At 39.8% G+C, this 21,303-nt stretch overlaps 1 protein-coding gene across 1 annotated transcript; it reads left to right on the plus strand.

Annotated features, from left to right (window-relative positions):
- The first annotated feature begins 2,706 nt into the window (after positions 1–2,706).
- Positions 2,707–20,216, plus strand: LOC138593029 (uncharacterized). Its single transcript, XM_069663850.1, has 17 exons — positions 2,707–2,792; positions 2,968–3,022; positions 6,452–6,484; positions 6,581–6,757; positions 6,874–7,025; positions 7,109–7,192; positions 8,398–8,464; positions 8,952–9,115; positions 13,215–13,320; positions 13,400–13,429; positions 13,526–13,702; positions 15,048–15,202; positions 15,297–15,386; positions 17,003–17,050; positions 17,138–17,219; positions 17,298–17,461; positions 19,669–20,216. Exons 2-17 carry the CDS (start codon positions 2,968–2,970, stop codon positions 19,837–19,839), a joined length of 1,755 nt encoding a protein of 584 aa, XP_069519951.1. The 5' UTR covers positions 2,707–2,792; the 3' UTR covers positions 19,840–20,216.
- The last annotated feature ends 1,087 nt before the right edge of the window (positions 20,217–21,303 follow it).

Raw genomic sequence — 21,303 nt, forward strand, 5'->3', positions numbered from 1 at the left:
GCCTTTGTAAATGTGCTCAGAATGAAGTGCCTTTCCTTATTGTTGTTTCAGAAAAGGTGGGTGGTGTGTGTGTTTTGTTCCTTATTGGAAGTATAAACAGACGACCAATGGAGTAATGAGGAGTGGAAAAGTGTGTGAGGACATTTTGGAGGACAGCACCCGGTTGTGTCGGTTCATTTAACAAGTTATGTATATATAAACACAGTAGCAGTTCCAATAAACAAAAGGTACAAAAACAGGTGGCTCTCTGTCATGTAACGTTTATTGAAAAACATTCTTGTCATCCTGCCTTTGAAGTTTCAGCCAGCGGCCAGCTAGCTTAGTTTAGCACAAAGACTGGAAACGTGAAGTAAAAGGCTAGCTTTGCTCTGTCGACCGGTATACAATCCACCTACTAGCACTTCTAAAGGTAGCCTACTAGCACTTTATATCTCATCTGTGTAACTGAGACTGTTCAAAATAACAAACAGTCACAAAGGCCACAAAGAAGCTAGCTAAGAAAAAGTCTGCTACATAACCACATTAACACGCTTTCCTTTTTGTTTGGATCAAACAAAAAGCTTGTTAGCTAGTTACCTAATTGGTGAGCTTTTTCTTTTCTTAATACCAGGTTTGAGCTTAGCCTAGTCAAGTCTTTGTGCTAGACTAAGCTAACCAGATGCTAGTCTTATATTTAGCAAACAAACAAGAGTGATATTTATCTTGTTGTTTAACCGTCTACCAAGAAGCAATTGGGTGTATTCATTTACCTATTCCTTACAATGCAGAATACATTTTGGACATCCTGTTAGGCTTCAGTTAAAAGCTTAGTCTCGCCAGGCTGAATGTTTAGAGAGGGATGTAAGGGGTTTTGTGAAAACTCCAATGGCGTGTAATACCCTTTATCTGGATTGTGCTTTTGTTTGTATGTGTTAAGTCTTTTGTTGCTGAAGACCACAATGCAGGTGTCGAATACCACTTCCTTTGTTGGGGTTTTAAATTGAGATTTAAGTTCATGCTGTGCTGAAGTTTACTGGATTTTCTGTGTTTTCTGAGGATTTTAATACAACACCTGTTTTCAACTTAAAATGATTGGCAGTAAATATATTAAACACAAACAATCTCATTTTAAATATCAGTTTTATTTAACTTAAATCCCCTATTATAAGCCTGTGTACGTATATATATTTAATTATTGTTTAAAAAGGACCATTATGTTGTTTTAAGCAGATGTAAGTGATCATTAATGTGTTTGCTGACAACTGTAACTTCTCCAGTGAGCAGGTTGATGTAAAGGCCATGCAGTAAAAACAATTTAGTAATTATACAAAGTGTCTTCAAAGCTGAAGTTAGAATTGGCAAAAAAAACCCAAAACACTTTTTTTATATTCTTTAAATAACATAAGCGTGGTATAAATCTTGCAGAAGCTCGTCTTCTTGGAGTCTGCAAACTTTTACACCCTGACGGTACAAAACACACCTTGACACAGTACATTACTACTGAAGCCCTTAGCGGACATATGCATCCATACATTCTATTCACTCCGTTTTCACATGATAACGAGTCATTTCTGGTTGTTTTCTTGAGATTTCGACTTATTTATCATGTTATATTGCTTAATGTCATCCATTATGGGAACACAAGCGCTGTTCTCTCGAGATAACGAGAGGGAAAGAAGTCGAGATCTCAAGGAAACAATTGGAACTCGTTATCACGGGAAAACAGAGTAAATAACGTGTGTGAATGCATGTCCACTTCGGGCTTCCGTACATTACAGGTACAATACAAACACATCATACATCTCTTCTAAAAAATAAATGACACAAACTCAAAGAAACAAACAACAGACAGGCTTCGACTGAGAATCTATCACGACCTCATAGATAAAAATGATAAGAATTCCCATGGACACATTACACCAAAAAGAAGTAATTTTAATGACTAAAAATGTCTTGCGTAATGCTCTTTAAGTATAAAATATACAGTATTTTGTTGTGATATATCATTTGGTAGGTAATTCCATTCTTGCATTGCTCTGTATGTTCCTAAACTTTGTGCTGTTACATTTTGGTAACGTAAAACGACCTCCAGCTTCCTTGTTGGGTAATGGTGTGTATCTGTACTAAAGGATAGTTTTAAGATTAAATGGAGCATTCCTTAAGAAAATCATTAATGAATATATCCTACTAGTGCAAATTTAACTATCAACCGAGAGCGAGTCTCATGCATTTTAATAACATTTGTTTTCAACCCTCAATATAGAGCTACACGCGCTGCTTTGTTTTGGACGGGTTGCAGTTACTTTGTGAAACACAGGACCAAACCACAGAGCAGTAATCAGGTGAGAGAAAACAAAGGCCTTAAATTGTTTGTGTCGTCACATGTCTTGCATGGTTTCCCATTTTAGTTAAAAGACGCTGCATATACTTCTAAAAGTTTAACTTTGATGTCAGTGTTTCTCCTTTTATAATAAACCAGCAGTCTGTATGGAAACTTGAGTTCTGTGTCATTGAACAGGAACAGGATTTAGCCACTCAGCTTTGCTGTGTAAACCCCCTTTACCAGATCCTTACCTGTATTTTGATCACAATGTCCTGACAAAAGGGACATGTAGTCATGTTACGCGTCTCCCCCATACTCATTTAGTGATGTATACACAATAGGTGCCAACCCACCCTGCCATTGTATGTCCCCTCCTGCATTTATCACTGACTACAAACGACACTAATCACCTTCTCCTCACTGGTGGACTTATTTGGAAGCTGACAGCTGTTTTTTTTTTAATCCTTAGGACTTCAGGCCTGGCAGCACGGTAAGATAATTTAATTGATTTCTTTAACAAATTAAAGGTAGCACAAAGTAGGGCTTTGTCATGAAGTACACCTGCTAAACATCACTGAGGCTGATTCCTCTTTCTCAAAAATAGGAAGTTTGGTCATCCTTTATGAAATGCTTGTAAAATGTAATTTTTCTTTTTGTCCTCAAAGATGCATCTCTCCTCTCTTCTGCTGTGCCTGTGTTTGGGAGCTCTGGCGAACTGTGGTGAGTGAAATAGATCAACTATATGGAAATATTTATTAATGAGCTCTAAACCCAACACACGTCCACACACTTAGGTTGATTTTCATGTTCATAGTAACAGTACAAAAGGGACCAAGCTATTTAAGCTGTAAGTGTACGTACAGCAACGTTTAATCTGTACAATACTAAACTACTGAAGGTGTGAAAATGTGCATTGAGTTAATCAGTGTAGATAAGTAACCATAGCAATAAATTTATGTTCTAAATTCTACTCGAGTACAGAAGAATTTTAATGTTTTAACTGATCCTTTTTTTTTTTTTTTCCCTCAAAGGGTCACAAGATATATCTGAGGGTTTTTTACATGATTACAAAGATAGTAAAAAATGAGATTCTGCATTTATTTCTCAATTAATTTTATGAAATATTGTATAATTATGCTTCTGTGGACCTCGAACAGTTTTAATCCATATAAATAGAAGGATAATCTTTATGGCGGAACTAACAATTCAGAAACAAGATGTGTGTGGAAGTCAAAGGCCATACGAGGAGTTCGTTTTGGTGCAGAACAGTTATAACAGAACTAGAATAAAAACAAGTCAAAGACTGAAATAGAACACGATAAAGAATAGGCAATAAGAATTTAAAAAACAATACGTATAATACAAAATATGTACACCAGTTGTAATTAAAAACAGGATATTGATAAGTGCAAAAAGCTTAAAGCTTAAATGTACAGACAATATAAAAGTCCAGTGTGTCAGTAACGATGGCATTACCTTGAGCTTGTGTGTTAATTATTTGGTAGTCTTCAGGAAACAAAGGGCTTATTTATGGAGATAACACATGTAAGAGTCAAAATGGAAAATATAAAAATAATTTGAAGTTGTTAAATTTTGACAGATATGGGAATTGTGGTTTTTGTCGCTTGTTTGGGTCGCTTACTGCGCATGTGTGATGTGTAGGCGAGATGGGACTAGATATTTTGAGCGCTACTGTGAGCGAGTAGTTTGGAAGCCATCAGCTTTTGGCCGTCATCTTTAGTTCACGTTTATATATCCATAATTCCAAAAGTGAGAAATACTGTGACACATGACAAATGTTATAATGTACAAATTGATTTTGCTGGATGAGTGATGAAAGGAAAAAATTAAACAAAACAACATCGCAAGCCAGTCCCAGACTTCAGTGAGTCATTTTCGGCATACCTGTGGATATGAGTCACAAACCTTTCTAATGCCCGCAGAGAAAAGAAGTGGTTTAAACAAACAAACACTACAACATAATTTATGAGAAAATAGTACTCATTAGTGAGTAATAACACTGATTGCTGCAGTCATTATAGCAGACAGTCATGTCGCGGATGTTAACCAACTCCCATCCCTCTGGTCTTGCATTTAAAAAAATACCAATAATAGGCTTTTATTTGAGCAGCTGCTGTCTGAAGATAAAAACTAACAGAACAACAAGAGGACGACAAAAACAACAGACACAGGATAACTAAACAAACAATTGGTCCCGGTTCAGGAGAATGACGTTGATGTATGCATGTGAGTGCACAGTCAGAAAGAAAGCGGGGGTTTAGGTGGTGCACTAATGGAAGGCTTACAAGAGAGGGATCAATATGATATAAATAAACCGTTTAACTGAGTCATTAAATCAAATTAATACAATTATAATGGTGTATAAGTACACTAATGCTGGCAATGTCACTGTTGCAAATACTGCTACCACCACAAATACCACTAACAACAATTATAGCAAAGTAAATACAGGGCGTGTGCTGGCAGTGAAGTTATTGACACTTTGTCTCGCCAGGTTTTTTTCCTTTGCCGTTTTTGGCTACTGATGATCACTGTCCATTTAAGTCGACTTTAAGCCTCTAAAAAAGCAGCGGTAAAGTGATTACTGGTTTAGATGCTACAGTTTTCAAGATGCACCTCTGCTTCCTGTCATGGCACTTCTGAACTCTGATTAACGTTTAAAGTAATAAAAGGAAACCATTTTTTTCTCCTGATAATCGGTTGGTTGGCTCTAACGATGTTTTTTTTTCTCTTCAACAAAATATTTATATTTATAAATAATGGCATTTAAAAGAGTGATTGCAGGCATGGCTGCTCTTGGCTTCCATACGACAGGCCTCAACCAGACACAAAGATTTAAAACCACATGTTATTACATCTGTGGTTTCAAATCTTTCACTGTCGTATAACTTTAGTGGAGTAAAAAGTAAATTTTCCTCTGAAGAATATAGAAACATAAAATAAAACATGTGAATTGTGCCTACCTTTTAGTAAATGTAACCTCTGATTTACACCACAGCTGGCCGATTGCTGTGGCTAATGTTAGCTTCAAGGCGCGTTCAGACCAAAAGCAAATTTGTGCTACAAAATAACTGCGACACAAAAAATGCAATGCACATTTTGTGTCGTTTGCGTGACTTGTGCGCTTGACTTGACACTATGTCACGAAAGCCAACCAGCGTTTAGATTTCCCTGACTTCCTGGAATGCATCAGAAATGATCGACTAAGGGCCCGATCAGACAGAATGTGTTTTAGCAGTTTTCATTGGGAGGGACGCTTTTTGCACGCTGCTTTTGCGTTGCAGAGCGGCTCGTGTTTTTTCCCCTCTGGTTTGGAGGAAACGCTCCGAGCACCGAGTTGAGAAAACTTCAACTCAAAGCAGAAAAGGGCCCAATTAAGTAGGAGTTTTTTCTCATTGTCCAATCGGATAAAAGGAGAGCCGGGCCTTCTTTCAGTTTACAATATGACGGTTAGGTTAATGACAGCTATGATTCGGCGGTTGCCTTAACAACAATAGAAAAAAAAGGTGCAGCGAGCTGCTTTTTTATTTTTAACCGTAGGCTTCAAAAAACAAGGCAGTGCGGTGCGTTCTGTCTGATCGGGGCCTTAATCTCCATTTAACAAACGAGAATTATAAAAGTTTTGTTTTTCTTCTTGTCTTGTGGACAAAGCTTGCATTTTTTTATTGCTATTGCAACATTTTCATACCGCAGTAACAATCCAGAGTGCGGCCTCTGCGTGACTTACTATTTACAGTGAAACTGAGACTGACCACAAACGGATGAACGTGCACGCTAGCTGGTTTCCATCAAAGAAATCTCCTCTGAGGGATGTAATGAAGCAAGAAATGACAGGCGACTATTTGTAAACATATCTGGAGGGGTTAACTTTCGTTTCACGTATGATCTGAACTCGCGCTTGAACTCGTGCTAGTAAGATGAGGAGAATATTTTCTTAGCTTCTGGTCTGAACCACCCGTAAGGCAGAAGGCACATGAGCTTAATTTCAGCTCATAAGACTAACTTGCTGTCTTCTTCTTCACCATCCTCCTCATCGTCTTCATTATCCTCCATCTAGGTCAACACCATGTCAATGTTTTATTACACAAAGCCACATTTATTTTGAATCACACTTTATTTCTGTTTCAGCTGCTGGAAGTCAATGGTGCTACACTGGCTGTGGTAAGTAACAACAACATGTCTAGCTCAAATGATTCAAACGTAACCATCATCACTCTGCACGACTTTGTGGTATTGAGGCATCTCTTACTTTCCCAGAGCACACCCCAAGTAATTGGAAAGACATCTCTGGGTCTTTCTGTGGAAAAAACAAGCAGTCTCCTATTAATATAACCACCAGTCATGTTAAGATCGACCAAAACCTGCGTAACTTCACCTTCGTCAACTTCTCCTCTCAGCACATCATCAAGTCCATCAAAAACACCGGACACACGGGTACTACAACTCTAACTTCCCATTTTTTTCTTCCTCTTCCAGTTTTTGTATTTGTGGCAGAAGTCTGAAAATTTCACATATCTACATAAAAACAATCATCTTTCTCATGCATATAGTGAAAGGCATTCTGAAGGACAATGAAGCTGAAGTGAGCGGAGGCGGACTGAATGGAACATATTCCACCATTCAGTTTCACCTTCACTGGGGCGACACAGAGCATCACCCAGGTTCAGAGCACACCATCGATGGCCACAGATATCCAATGGAGGTACAGCAACGTTCACTAGCATTCACTTTACACAAATGTGTGTTATCTTGCGGGGTCTCATCACTTCATATCATCTTTTGTAGATGCACATAGTCAGTCTGAAGAAAGGTGTGCCGCAGCCCACGGAGGACTCAGAGGGAATCGCTGTTCTTGGGTTTTTCATAAATGTATGTACTCTACAAATTATGTCAAAGAAAAGTCTCTTAGTTGCAACTGCTTTATTGAAAGTCTTGTTTCTCTGCTCAGAGAAACATTTGCAACAACTTATTGAAATTGTCCGCAACTTGAATTAACTGAATTAGCTGGCAGCGCCTGCTTTATTCACACAACCAATGCAGTTCAGTGTTTTCAGCGTCCTAAGCGCTCACAGCGCTCTTAGTTGAAAATAGTCTAACTTTTGGAACACTGTCACACTCGTCAATGTCACTTCTTTCTCACCAACCAATCAAAATCAAGAAAGGACAGGGCTTCCGATATCAACTTTGTGAACCACAGTGGCGGAGGAGAAGCTAATCCTTTGCTTTTTTGGAGGGTACAATTTGTTGTCTTCTGATGATGCTAATGCCAGGGCTCGATTCCTTTCCATTGTTTTTATCCTTACCGTGTTAAATTTCCTTTTGAATTTTAAGCATACAGAGCAATTTAAACTTAAATGTCACTACCAAGGGAAGCCACAAGCTAACTTTTGTAACCTAGCAACAGTAAGCGCTGGTGAGAAGCACTCTGAAATTGAGGTGGTTGACGCTGCAGCGCAAAAAACGCTGTTAGTGGGCACGGGTCCTAAATCCATTAAATTATACAAATTAAAAGAAATGTAGAGGGATTGAACAGCATCTGTGCTTTGACTTTAGTTAGACCCACATTCTATGAACAAATAAACAAAATACATTTGACTAAATAGAAAAGATGCTAAAATATTATTGTTGTATAAATAAATCCAAATATGACACAACTTCAAAAAATCTCTGCTTATTGAGCCAAAATGTAAATACATTGGATCCAATGTTTTTACAATTTGTTGCAACCGCTGCTCAACAGTCCTTCATTTAAATTAATACAGTGAACATGGAGTCATTCGTAATCATCTGTAAATGGTATGGGTAATCAGCAGACAGATGTTTGGGTAGTCAAGTCTACATAACCACTGAGTAACTTGAAGAAAAGCAAAAAGCGTTGCAACTGTCCCCAGTCTCCCCTATTCATTGAAAATGTCATTGAAATGTGTCAGCCGCCTTCCAGATTTTAGACCTTGTCTTTACATGCCTGCATCATGACATGCACAACCCACTCAAATTCAACTATTCAACAAAATCACATGACAGGAACACAGGAGAGTTAATGTGCACTCTAACAAGCTGTCTTCACCCTAAAGGCCACAGACGATGGAGATATGTCAGGACCATGGAGCACGCTCACATCCTACCTGACAAACGACACAGGTACAGTCGATGATTTTCTCATGTTTCACAATAACCTCATGCGAGTTAGTAGGCTGAGTGATGAGACACCGTAAAAATGTTAAGTATGTTCATGCCTTATGACACTTTCCCCTGTCACTTGCAACACTTGCATAAAAACAAAAGTCACACCTTAATCAAAGCTGAGAGTATTTTGTCCAGGAATGAATTTCAGGTGTTGTATGTTTTATGAAAGGCGTTGTGCCACCCGCTGGCACACCTGAGACATGTTTAGTGCCAACATAATTGCATGAGAAGATGAAATGATGTGGCCTTAGTAAGTCACTCCTCTGCTCGACAAGTTATTCACAGTTTTATGTCTTACAGTCGGTGTGCGAGTTCTTCAGAGGTCAACTTATACTCGTTTGTAGAGTCATTCAGGAAGTAGTTCAAAGCAGTTGAGATTGTGTTGTAAAAAACACTCTGACCACTAATGGACCCTTTTGTGCGTTTCCTACATATTTCACAGACTCTGAGGTGGATTTTAATCACACCCTCTCCATTAATGACCTGATCGGAAATGTGAACCTCGCAAAGTTCTACCGGTACATGGGCTCTCTGACCACACCCAACTGCAACGAAGCGGTTGTGTGGACAGTCTTTCAAGAGCCGATCAACATCAACAAAAATCTGGTGAGTTCGGAGGCCTGGAAATCTTTTTTTTTTTTTTTTCACAAGATAAGAGGAGCTATGGGCCCGTTTAGCCAACATGTGCCCCTCCGCAGAAAGAGGTCCTTTACCAAATTTAAAGTATTTATACATGTAGCATTAATTAGCTCAGAAAAATTCAAAATAACCCAGGGTGCTTTGACTTTATTGCCCCAAATGGTGCACAAACACAGTTGACAACAAGTTGCAAAGTGGACAATTTAACAGCTGAAGCTTTACCTCAGGAGTGGGTGGAAACCAAACTCAGAGCTCAAAGATGGAGAATATCGAGGCGCTTGTCGCTCTGCGGCTGCTGAGTTTTGTTTACAACAGTTGGTGCACATTCAACTTGTAAATATACCAAATAGAAAGTAGTTCAGTTCAAGTTGTTCTATTTTCATGCACCCACAATTATCATTTTCCAATCACAACAGAAGTTACCTCATGACACTTTATATGCAGCGCGTCTAGACTGCATTACAGGTTGTGCTGTTGTATTGAATATCAGCACGGCCAAATCACAGCATGCTGATATTCAGTATAACAGCACTTCCTTGTGCGTAATATTTAATTACATACACAAAACCAAATCAAATCATGACACTTTACATATAGATTTGGTCTAGACCATACTTTTTGTCTTATTATATACAGAAACTCAACATTAATCTACCAATATGGAGACACTTGGCAACAGCATCGAGCCATCTGCCTCGACTGACATTAAAGCAGTTTAAGGCTTTATTTCTTCGACCTCAGCCTCCCTTTTACAGATAAACATTACAAACATTTATAAGGATAAATTAAATAAGGCATGAATAGTTCATGAGCTAAAATATGGGTACAAAGTGTGATATAAAGTAAAATACATTGCAAGTAGTCCTGTAAAATATGGTACAAAGGAAATGGAGACGTAGTATTGAATCCCTTTTTATTTGTTTTTGTTTTCCACATCCGAAATGAACCAAATCAGCACTTTTTTCAAAATAAGAAAAGGAAACACCTCCACCAGAATATTGTGCATTACACCCTTACTGTAGAGTCTGTCGCACAGAGCACTTAAAGCAATTGATCGGTAAACATTCACACTTAAGACATGTTGTATATACGCTTTATTTACATGTCCATTGCGGAATACGTTTACATCTTTTAATTCACAAGCCCATTAAGTTGCAACTCCTTCACTGACCTAACTTACACACGAAACAGCAGTGACGGCAAACAGGAATCTGTCGATTCATCGACATCACAATAAAGCTGTCAACGTCTGTCATCGTGGTGAAAGCAAATCAAACACAACTTAGAAGTCACCCTATTGTTTACAGCAGGACGATAATTTATTTAGGGGAACGCCTGACGCGAGCAGCTGAACATGAAGAACAGAGGGTAGTCACATTCTTTAGTGCTGATAAAAACACTGTAAAAACAAAAGTACTAATTCAACATTACTCCCAGCTCTGCACCCCCCTCCCTCCAGAAGGAGGGAGGATTTCTTCAGCGTTTCATAACAAAGCTGCACCTCGGGTCATATCTAGGAGGCTATTAAAGTCAATTTATTCTAACCACAAAAGTAAATAATAATGATCATCAGTTGGTTGGATAATGTCTTGCCACAGGTTAACATGTCTCTTCTGTTTCGTCTTGATACTTCTTCTTCAGCGGGGGGACGAAGGTGGGAGTTGAACCCAGGGGCCGCCTCAGCTGAGCGACGTGTGATTTAATCAGTGTTACACAAGCTGCCTCTAATGCAGCCGAGCGTCAGAAGAGAGCAGACGAGCGCGGGGACATACTGGTACATGCCGGTGTCTGCCTGACGATCGTGTTTGATAAGTTCGGCTTTTTTTTATTCTCCGTTGACTGTAACCACCATAGAAAACGCTGCTGCTGCTGCATGTGACTGCGAAGACGTAATCAGTCATATGCTTGTTGCAGAACGACGCATTCAGTCTTTCATTCCATCTTATCTTTGGTGACGGCCATCAGCAGATAGGGAGGTGCATGTGGCTCAGCAGGTGGCTCTGCAGGTGCATGACTCTTTGACTCCAAACATACCTGTCTAGTAAACATTTTTAAAAGTTGACAGGGAGCCAAAATAATTGTTTTGATTACATGTTGGTAGAATATAAAAGAGAAATGTCCATTTAAGAAAACACAATTTGAAACTTTGTTCTTAGAAGTAATGGTGGCACTGTTTTATTGCACGTTAAGGACATTTAATTGAGTCTAGATTTCCGCATTTTAACTTTACAACCTCCATAACTCTTTTTCAAGCAGCTTGTTCCTCTGGTTTTTTATAACTGCATTTAACTACGCCAGCACCACACCGTTAGTGGCTGGCATCCACCCTGTGAATCACTAACACTGTTTTCAGTGAAGCATCTTTTCATACAGGTTGGTACAGTTTGAAGTGCTTTACAGATGAGCTGTTTGAAGACAGAACAGCGATTTCGGTAGGGTCAAAACCAGTTAAAAAACCACATCAAACACCACAGCGGAAGTTCTTGCTTAGTCATTTGGACGAAATGACTGCAAACGAGAGATCTCGGATCCCATCGGCTGTAGTCAGACGATGATACAGCCTCTGGGAATGGTGAACATGTTGGGTTTAGTCCGGTTTAGCCAGCGGTTAGTGATAAACAACTTCCAGTCAAGACTTCCTTTTCCACGAGCTGCGTCGTTTACAGAAAAAGAAGAGTTTTTCTTGTGATTTACTTTAATTCACGAGTCTTAAGTTTGCTGAAATTTCAACATCATGATGCAGATGATTAAAAAGTAAAAATTGAAGCTTTGTCAGGTCTGTCCTCAAGAGAAGAAAACTACTTTAAAAAACAAGTTTCTTAAGCAAAGGTCGGATCGATTATTTCTGATGCATTCGAGGAAGTCGGGAAATCTGAACGCTGAACGGCTTTTGTGACACCGCGTCAGGGAATTTATCTCAAGTTGAATTTTAGATCTAGATCAGATTGTTAGCTGTTAGCACTCAGATGTCTGTTTATAGAGATTAATCAGAAGCTAAATCATCATCATCAGATGACGCTGATGGGAGCCGGGATGTCATTACGGCGGATTACAGTCCGCCGCTTTTGCTCTCCACACAGACTGTTTTCCTGCATATGCCGCAGCCTGCTGATACGTGATTGGTCAATGCTACTCGGACTACAAGCGTACTACAAACGGAAACCAAAACACTTGCCATCCTTAAAATCCACGTCCCTGCCTACTACGCTGAACGGATCTACATTTCTATTTAGAATCTGTAAATAGAGATTAACAAACGACTAATACTAATGGGTACAACTGTGTATGTGAAAGGTTGTTTAAACCTTTTTGTAGCTCAAGATGGAGCAGCATAAAGAAATTGACTTGGGTGATGTCACTTGAGTCAGCATCAGTGAAGGCTGAGGACTACAAGTTTGACAATGGGTAAAAAAATCTGGTGTTGTGAAATTTCAAAGCTCGCTCCAAAACTCTGCATGATGCCACTGAATATTATAAAGTCAGGAGCAAGTGTCTGAATGGCATTATGGGTAATAAAGCCCCAGAATATGACAATAAGTTACAATACTTGACATCAATTTCTTTTTTATATGTATTTCTTTTAATATTTACATAAATATTTACAACTCTTTGATTGCATCACCAAGGTGAGACATGCACCCACGATGTAGAGCGATGTAACAGTGTTCCCTTCCTGTGTGCGAGCGACTTCACTGCGCTCGTCTCTGTAGCCTAAAGCTGGTACAAGAAGAAGAACAGGCTGTGTTGGTTTCCCTCATGATGGTTAAAATGAGCGCTCTGTGCTGACACCAAAGTATGACCTTTTAACTCTGCTTAGACAAACACCCAAGGGCCCTTTAACTCATAATCAATGCTACTTAGAAATGCAACACGAACAACTGTTGCTTATTTTTGCTTATAAAGGCATGAGTCGGTAGTACTAGTCAGAAAAATCTTCTTCTTCTATATAAGTAGTTAAAATAGTGTAAGGCTATCATGCAGGGAACCAACAAGTACAGATGGTCATTGTGTCAGGTAGGAAACATCACTGTTGTTAATCTGTGCGATGATTTTGCTTCATTCTCAGATTCAGAAGTTTCCAATGAAGACAGGACTCACTAATGTCTTTCGGCCGGCCCAAAGTATGAATGGACGTCACGTGTATGCTTCCCCTGCCACTCCTTTACCTCCCAGTGAGTATGACGGTCACAGATATGATGGGGAACATGTGTAACTGAGTGACGTATTAACCGCTGCTCTTTTACTCACCAGGTCATCCATGGTGCTACGATGATCACTGCGGTATGTGTCAGCAAACTCGTACACACAAAATGTTAGTAACGGAGAGCTGTCGCGACGGGATTCAGAAATGTTTGTTTTTTCTTCCAACCCCTCCAGAGTACAGTCCGTCTAAATGGAACATGATACCTCAGTCGCACTGCGGCGGCAAGAGCCAGTCACCCGTCAACATCGAGGCGCGTAACGCTGTGACAGACGAGCACCTCAAAGCCTTCTCATTTACGAAGTTTGATGAGAAACATGCTATCAAGTACATCACTAACACGGGCCACGCAGGTTTGACACTTTTATTTCGTACACATTTGTATTGACTGAAATATGGACACAACTCTCGTACTAAGCACTTTTCATTTGAATTGATGGCACAGAGATCCCAAACTAAAGCCTCAGAAAGTTTGACTAAACTAATCAAAGAAACAAATACCGTAAAATTCAGAATATAAGTCACAAGGGGGTCTGTTTTCTATGGCTATTTATTAATAAAAACATGTTATTTCAACACTATTTCAATTCATTTTCATTTGAAACACATTCAAACTACACACAAATTACAGCCTACCATCTGTTGTCGCCATGTTGAGTTTGCAATCCTGCTAGTTACCGGTGCGGTAGTTGAGCTCCGCCTGCAGTAACGCTGATTGTTGTGAGGGTGGCGGCTGCACTGACGATCATGACGCCGCATGTTCATGACAAAGCTTTAGCTAGATTATAGCGCCATCGTCTGTGTAAAATACTGTAATGCAATAAAATGTATCTCTCTGCATTTTATACTGGTCTTTCAGTATATAGGACGCAACAACTTTTTAGTTGAAAAAAATGTATTAAAAGTGCGTCTGATGCACTGAATTTTACGGTAATTGATAATGAAATTAATCTGTTGTGGCTCAAGATTCGGTAACTTGTATATTAATTAAATTGAGTGTAAACCACAGACTGTACAAAAAAATTGACGACATGACGGCACCCTTAAAGTGAAGCCAAACCCTCTCTATCGCCCCCTGCTGACTGGCTGCAGTATAGCTCATAAAGCCCGCCTCCTACATGTTAACAGATGGGACATGAGTCAAACTATAAAATCAAAATACACGTCAAATACATTTTTCTCAAACATGGTTTCTGTCATTATAGCTAGTTATTATCATGCTGATTTACGTCCAAGTGTTCATTTTTCTGACAATCATCTTTTTTACAGCATCAAATAACTAATTAAAAATAAACTTGACAGCCCTGTTGACAAATACGGCTCCTGCAGCCGATCTGTTCGGGATTAGTAGAGTAGAGGACGATCGGCGAGAGGAGACGTAACTACAACAATCACTACAGTCATTGAAGTTTCCATATGTGTGAACGTCTGCTGTTAAATATACCCACCTGAGAGATCTTTGCATTTTTTTTCAGTAAATCAAATGTATGTTTTATTTAGCTGAAGGGGATGTGTGTCAATACTGTGCCTCCACCAGCCGATCTATACTGCATGTTTGTATGATTTGCGTAAAGTTCTGAGGATTTGTCCGTAATATTTTCATTTTTAAAATGTTCTTGCACAGAACTATTAAAAAAAAACCGAGAACAAATGTAGGTCTGTGAAAGCAACTGACACTTTGTCTTGTCTACCTCTCAGTGAAGTGTGTCCTGAAGGAGGACATGTTGGAGGTCTCTGGAGGAGGTTTGGGATACGACTACTCCACCCTTCAGTTCCACTTCCACTGGGGCTCCGCGTCACATGACTCTGAGGGCTCGGAGCACACGGTGGATTCACACAGATACCCGATGGAGGTACCTGCAAACATCGAGCTAATGCAGTGTTTTTTCAATAGATGTTGCTCTTTACAGTGTGAGCTTCATGTCATCCATTGTCCCTTTTTTTCAGATGCACATAGTAAACAAGAGAAAGGATTTAAGTCTGGAGCAGGCGATACAGACTCCTAACGGCCTGGCAGTGCTGGGATTCTTTATTGAGGTAACATAATGTGCATTAAAATACATACAGTAAAATAAGCAGGTGTAGTTCTCCGGATAAGTATGTAAGCGTAAGTGAGTATGGTGTGACTTTACATCAGCCTTCTAAGTTTTCACACAAGAGGAATACACCTGTATTTCCAGTTTGAGAGGCCAAACGAGTCATCTACATTAGCAGATAATTACAGCCTCTATAGGCATTTGACTGCTCTGGGCTCGTCATGGTATGTAAATGTTCATGAACAGCACAATACAACCGCCTTTGAAACGGTTGACAGTCCATACCACACTGAAACCTCAAACCAGCACACTTACACAACATGAAAGGGGGTCGACTCGTCGCGTCACTCAACCTGCCTGCAGTACACCTGCATCTACCTAATGAGAGGCGGGAATGTTACTGTTGTTGCCTGCACAGGTATGAGGTTAATGTCTAGTCACTGATTATGTCCTATATATGAGGCTGTTCTGATTTACACTGTGGTTCATGGTTGATGTAGGAATCCACACTGTACAAGATAATAACACTTCCTCATTTTGTGATCCTATAATTGATGATACCCTTTATTTATAGTTACCAAGTGCTTCACTAAAGCAGCTGAATATGGGCCCACTTACGACATTTTTTGCGCTTCAGTGTCACGTCTCACCCACCAACCAATCAGAATCAGACTTCTGATATCAACCTCATCAACAAGTGGGGAGAAGCTAATCCTCTTTTTTTTCGAGGGTACAATTTTACAAGTCTAGAGCTGCTGCTAATGCCAGGACATGATTCGTTTCCTTAGTTTATTTTTTGTAAAATTTCCATGAATAGAATCAAATATTAAGCATACAAAACGATTTAAAACACCCAGCTTTTTTGCTTAATTGGAAAGGTTACAGTCGGCATTCAGACCCTGATCAAATGACTCTGCAGCAGACCAGGGTAATTATCGCCTCGGCTCCGATCGGCATTGATGGGAACACAAACCCCGGGTGGACACGCTAATCTCCGCCCCTTTCCTTCTCCGCAAAAAAAAACACTGTGGCAGTAGTAGACGCAGGCACTAAAACAGACGGGTCACATAATCATAGTTTTTTTAAATAAAATAGATCAATAAAGCTGAGGCAAAAATCAGGAAATAACTACATTTAAAGTGCATGAAAGGATGTTAACTAAAATCAGAAAAGCCCGTCCAATAAAAGTGTTTTTAAAAACTGATTGAAAAGAGATCAATGACTCAGCTGGGGGCAGATCTGTCCAGAGCTTCGGGCCCTTACATCAAACACTCTGTGCCTTTTAACTTCCAGCCAGGCTTTGGAAAAGAGAAAAGACCACTGCCGCGTTAGCGTTAGCTCGTACAATACTGAGATGTCAGAGATATAGCAGAGAAAAGGGCCGTGTGGAGCCTTGAAATCTTTTCTAAAACACACTGGGAGCCAGTATTAGTAAAAAGGCTTAAACAGAAGTGATGTTTGGTTCTAGTTAAAAGCCTGTGCATTCTGTATAAAATCTCTGAAGGAAGCTATAATCATATGTATATGTATTAATGTAAATAACACATGATGGAGCTAATATACACTTTCAACTGCCAAATAAATCCACTGTGTGACTGGATTTTCCTAATTTTCCAGGCTGCAGATGCTCCCAAAAGCAGCGGCGGTGGATCAGAGCATCACGAGGTAAGAGCTGAAGCTTCCTTAAACCAGCAGGTTGTTCTTCTCTTCAATTAAATCTTCCTTATTTCTAACCACGTTTGTCTCGTAAAGGCGAGTCCTACATCGAAGCCAACATCTAATACGGATGCCTGGAAAAAACTCACCAGCTACCTCTCGCATATTAAAGACATCAGTGAGTGCACACTTATTTGGTTAAACATTAAAGGAGTGAATGTTGCCGCTTCATTTGTGTATTTCTGCGCCCTTGCAGGCTCAAAAGCTGACGTCGCAGAGGAGATCTCCATCGAGGGTTTGCTTGGCGACGTGGACCGAGCTGCGTACTATCGCTACAACGGCTCCCTGACCACCCCGTCCTGTAATGAAGCCGTGGTCTGGACTGTTTTTAAAGAGTCTATAAAGGTGGACAGAAACCTGGTACGTGTACATCAGACAGGGCGTTTCTGCCTTTACATTAGTATGTGTAAAGCACAATCCTGTGGTGATATGTCATTACTACAGTCAAACATCAAATCAATCAAACAAAGCCATCAGTTTTCTTCTGCTACAGTTTGTTCGGCATCTCTGTTATGTGCACATGTTTGCAACTCAGTGAAGTGTGAAGAATTTGAACTGAAGAGATGACTGAGATTAAAAACAAATTCTCAGCTATCATATAAGGGCAATTACGGCCACACCAAATGGTACAGTGGAGGACTTCACATGTCAGTCAATTAACTTTTAATTATATACATTTCTATTTTTATTTATTCATGGGCTGAAAAAAGGGATAGAGGGAGATGCAGGATAGAGTCAGGCAAACAAAACAACATCCATCCATCATCTATACCACTTATCCTGTTCAGGGTCGCGGAGGGGCTGGAGTCTATCCCAGCTGTCATTGGTCAAGTGGCGGGGTTACACCCGGGACTGATCGCCAGTCAGTCACAGGCCTGACACATAGAGACAGACAACCTTTAACGCTCACATTCACACCTACGAGTCACCGATGAACCTAACGTGCATGCGTTTGGACTGTGGGAGGAAGCCAGAGTACCAAGAGGGAACCCACACATGCACGGGGAGAACATGAAAACTCCACACAGAAAGGCCCACTTTGTCCGAACCCGGGGTTTGAACCAGGCCTTTAAGCTGTGAGGCGACAGCGCTAACCACTGCACCAACGTGCAGCCCGTTATGCATATAATGCTAATTAAAAGTAATAAAAATGTTTGTTAAATTGGCAATAACAAGTATAGTAATGATAATATAAGTATGAATTGATAAATTGATGTTTGTTGCCATCCATTAGTGGCGTATGAACATTAAAGAAGAAGCTGGTGAATTGAGGTGACATGAAAGAGCTCCAGTCTGACCTCAAATGGTGAAAGATCTATAGGAAATTAGGCCTTTATGCTTGTTCTATGCCTACATTTGTCGTGTCCATCTTTTTTTGGCTTATGGCATCAAGCTCACGGATATTACAAAGCTGGCAAAAACCATTTCCCCACTTGGGAGATGAAACCACGTGTGTCAGAGTAGTCATCAAACAGCAGAAAAGGATGACCTTTTTGGGAACTCTTTTCTGTAGGAGACAATACATTTTTGGTGTTGTAGTGAGTATAGATGGTTCATGTGGGATTGCCTCAAAATAAACTACAGAGGTCATATTTATCTTTAGGAATAAACCATCCAGTCCAACTATGTGGTTCATTAACTACGGACTAACTTAGTCCTTAAAGACGCAATCTCGAAGGTCTCAGTTTTGTTGTACTTGGCAGCACCTTATGGTGATAAATTATGGGAGTAGTCCCTTTGTCACGGTTGTAACTCTTGATTTTCCTGACTGTTTGCCTTCATCTGACCTTCGAATTTTTGAAGTTGTATCTGTAGTCATCCATCTTTTCTTTGTTTGTTCAGCCATAGTAGATTACCGTTTTCTCGCAACACTTGCAGAGACCGGAAAAATAGCCGCTTAGCTTCGCCTACCCTCTCTGGCAGACCAACCACTGCCGGGTGATGGAGAACGCGTCACTAAGAGACAGACATTAGACATTTTCACATTGCATAAGTGATGGGAGCTAAACGTTCTTGGTTGAATGTTCTTTAAAGGTATATGAAACAAACAGGTGGATGCTTTTGTTATCGGGTATTTCAGGTAAGCAGCCACGCAGTTATGTCAAAGCAGTACAGCAGGAAAAACAGACAAAAAAATCACAAACCAAGACAGCTTTGGATTCCCTCACACAAACACACACCCATTTGGACATAACATTACATACAATTACATTAATTTCCTAGAGGCGTAACCAACCTCACCCCACAACACCTAGAGGTGTCCATTAGTGATTTTTAACTATAATTTAGCTGAGGGTAATTGGCATGTCATATATAAAAAAGGACATCCAGCTTCTCCTTTATGACCACACCCTGTCTTTATACTTGACACAGTCAAAGAAGAAGGGTGTGAGAACTGACTAAACTACATCTACCTTGACCTGTTTATAATGCTTATGTGGGAACATGATGAGTTAACTTAACCGAAACTTCCTTCCCCAGTTTCATTGTGTGCTTGAACGACATCGCCACAATAAGCTTCAGTCTGCCCTAAAAACAGATGCTAACACTTTCTTTAATCCCACCAGATGATGATGTTCCCGACTCACGCAGGATACCGCAACGTGTTTCGGCCCGCACAGTCTCTTCATAACAGGACAATCTTCACCACCGCATCCGCACCCAGTGTCCCTGGTCCCGTCACGCTGTGTCTGCTGCTGGCATGTCTCTGTGCCCTTTTTAATAATCTGCCTCTGTGAGACGGTTAGCTAACCAGAACAACTGTGAAGAATAAATTATGTTGCACTAAGTTACACTGTTAGGATTATAGTCCCGATATTTGTGGGTAAAATATATGTAAAGTGGTGTTTCACTGGTGATTCATTAATATACGTTTTTGGCACGCAATTATGTCATAATCAAGATATATAGTATTAAATTATTTTGGATTGGTGTGGAGCCTAATGCAGGAATACTATTTGACTATGCAGCCATTTTAATATCAAACTATAGCAGCAAAGAGGCCGACAGACATGATTTATTGTTGCAGTGTGTTCTTGTAAGTAGTGTTAGGCTTTTATCAATTAGGAGTGGACTGTTGCACTTCAAAACTAAAAATAAATGTGTACTGATACTGTTTGAGTGTAAAATGCTTTCTTAAATTGGTGTCACTTATTGTTGGTTTCTTGCACACACACTGAAAGCTTCCACTAGATGTTGGTGTACAGCTCATTTTGTGTAGTAATTCCCTGTTTACATTTAATTTAACGAGACGTAACGTTGTAATCGCTGACGGCCCTAAATCGGGTCACTGTTAATCCACAATGTTTAATGTAGTAGAAGAGGTGTGAGCGCTTCAAAGATGGCAGTAAACTAAAAGTCTCTAACTTCATTGTGTTGCTCTAAGGATCACTTTTCTATGAAGCGTGACATATTTTGTTTTGGGACAGAAGATGCGTTTCATAACCCTTAAGGAAAACATTTGTCACACTTTAAGACATGTGACGTTTATTCAAATGGTAAACTGATTAGATGGATATCAGCGTTGTCTGTTTCAGACTACGCCTTAGGTTCCCTGTAACAAAACAAAAGCTTCTTAGGAAGCATGAGCACACGCTTTAAAATTGGCAAACACATGTCATATGAATGACTAGCTAACCCCACCCCAGCTTGCTCACATGAAGCTTTTACATTTGAAAATGAATGTAATAGCTGCGGATAAAAGCAGCTCATTGAGCTCAATGTACTTTCTTTTCTATCGTCTTGGGGCTATTACAAAAATGAGGGTCAAGAAGTATGGCTCAGTTTCGGATGCGGTTTTCAATTTGTTTTTCAAAATAAACTAGCTAAAACATTTTAACATGTATCTACTGCAGAAAGAATTTAGAGTATATCGTACATTCGTCAGGTGACCAGAAACATCACTCAAAATTAATTACATTTTTATTTCATGTCTGCTTGATGTTAAGTAAGCATTTGTTGCCTTACATGTTAGCACCGTTAGCAACATAGACTGTGCACTTTGAGGTTGTTTGTCCATCCTTCCCAGCGATCAGCTCTTGTTCTTAAACATGCCCCTTCCTCAGTAACAGCTTATAAAATAAAGGTTCTTCAGATTATGACGTAGCTAAACTCTGAGAAATAGCATTAAAGTGTAAACATAAGCTAGCTTATTGTAGCTAGTCTGAGGAAGGTAGCTAATTTTGTCATGTCAGAAACGTCAC

This window comes from Semicossyphus pulcher, unplaced genomic scaffold (genome assembly GCF_022749685.1).
Source record: "Semicossyphus pulcher isolate SPU_LCO1_2020_fin unplaced genomic scaffold, fSemPul1.0.p SCAF_16, whole genome shotgun sequence".
NCBI classification, from domain to species: domain Eukaryota; kingdom Metazoa; phylum Chordata; class Actinopteri; order Labriformes; family Labridae; genus Semicossyphus; species Semicossyphus pulcher.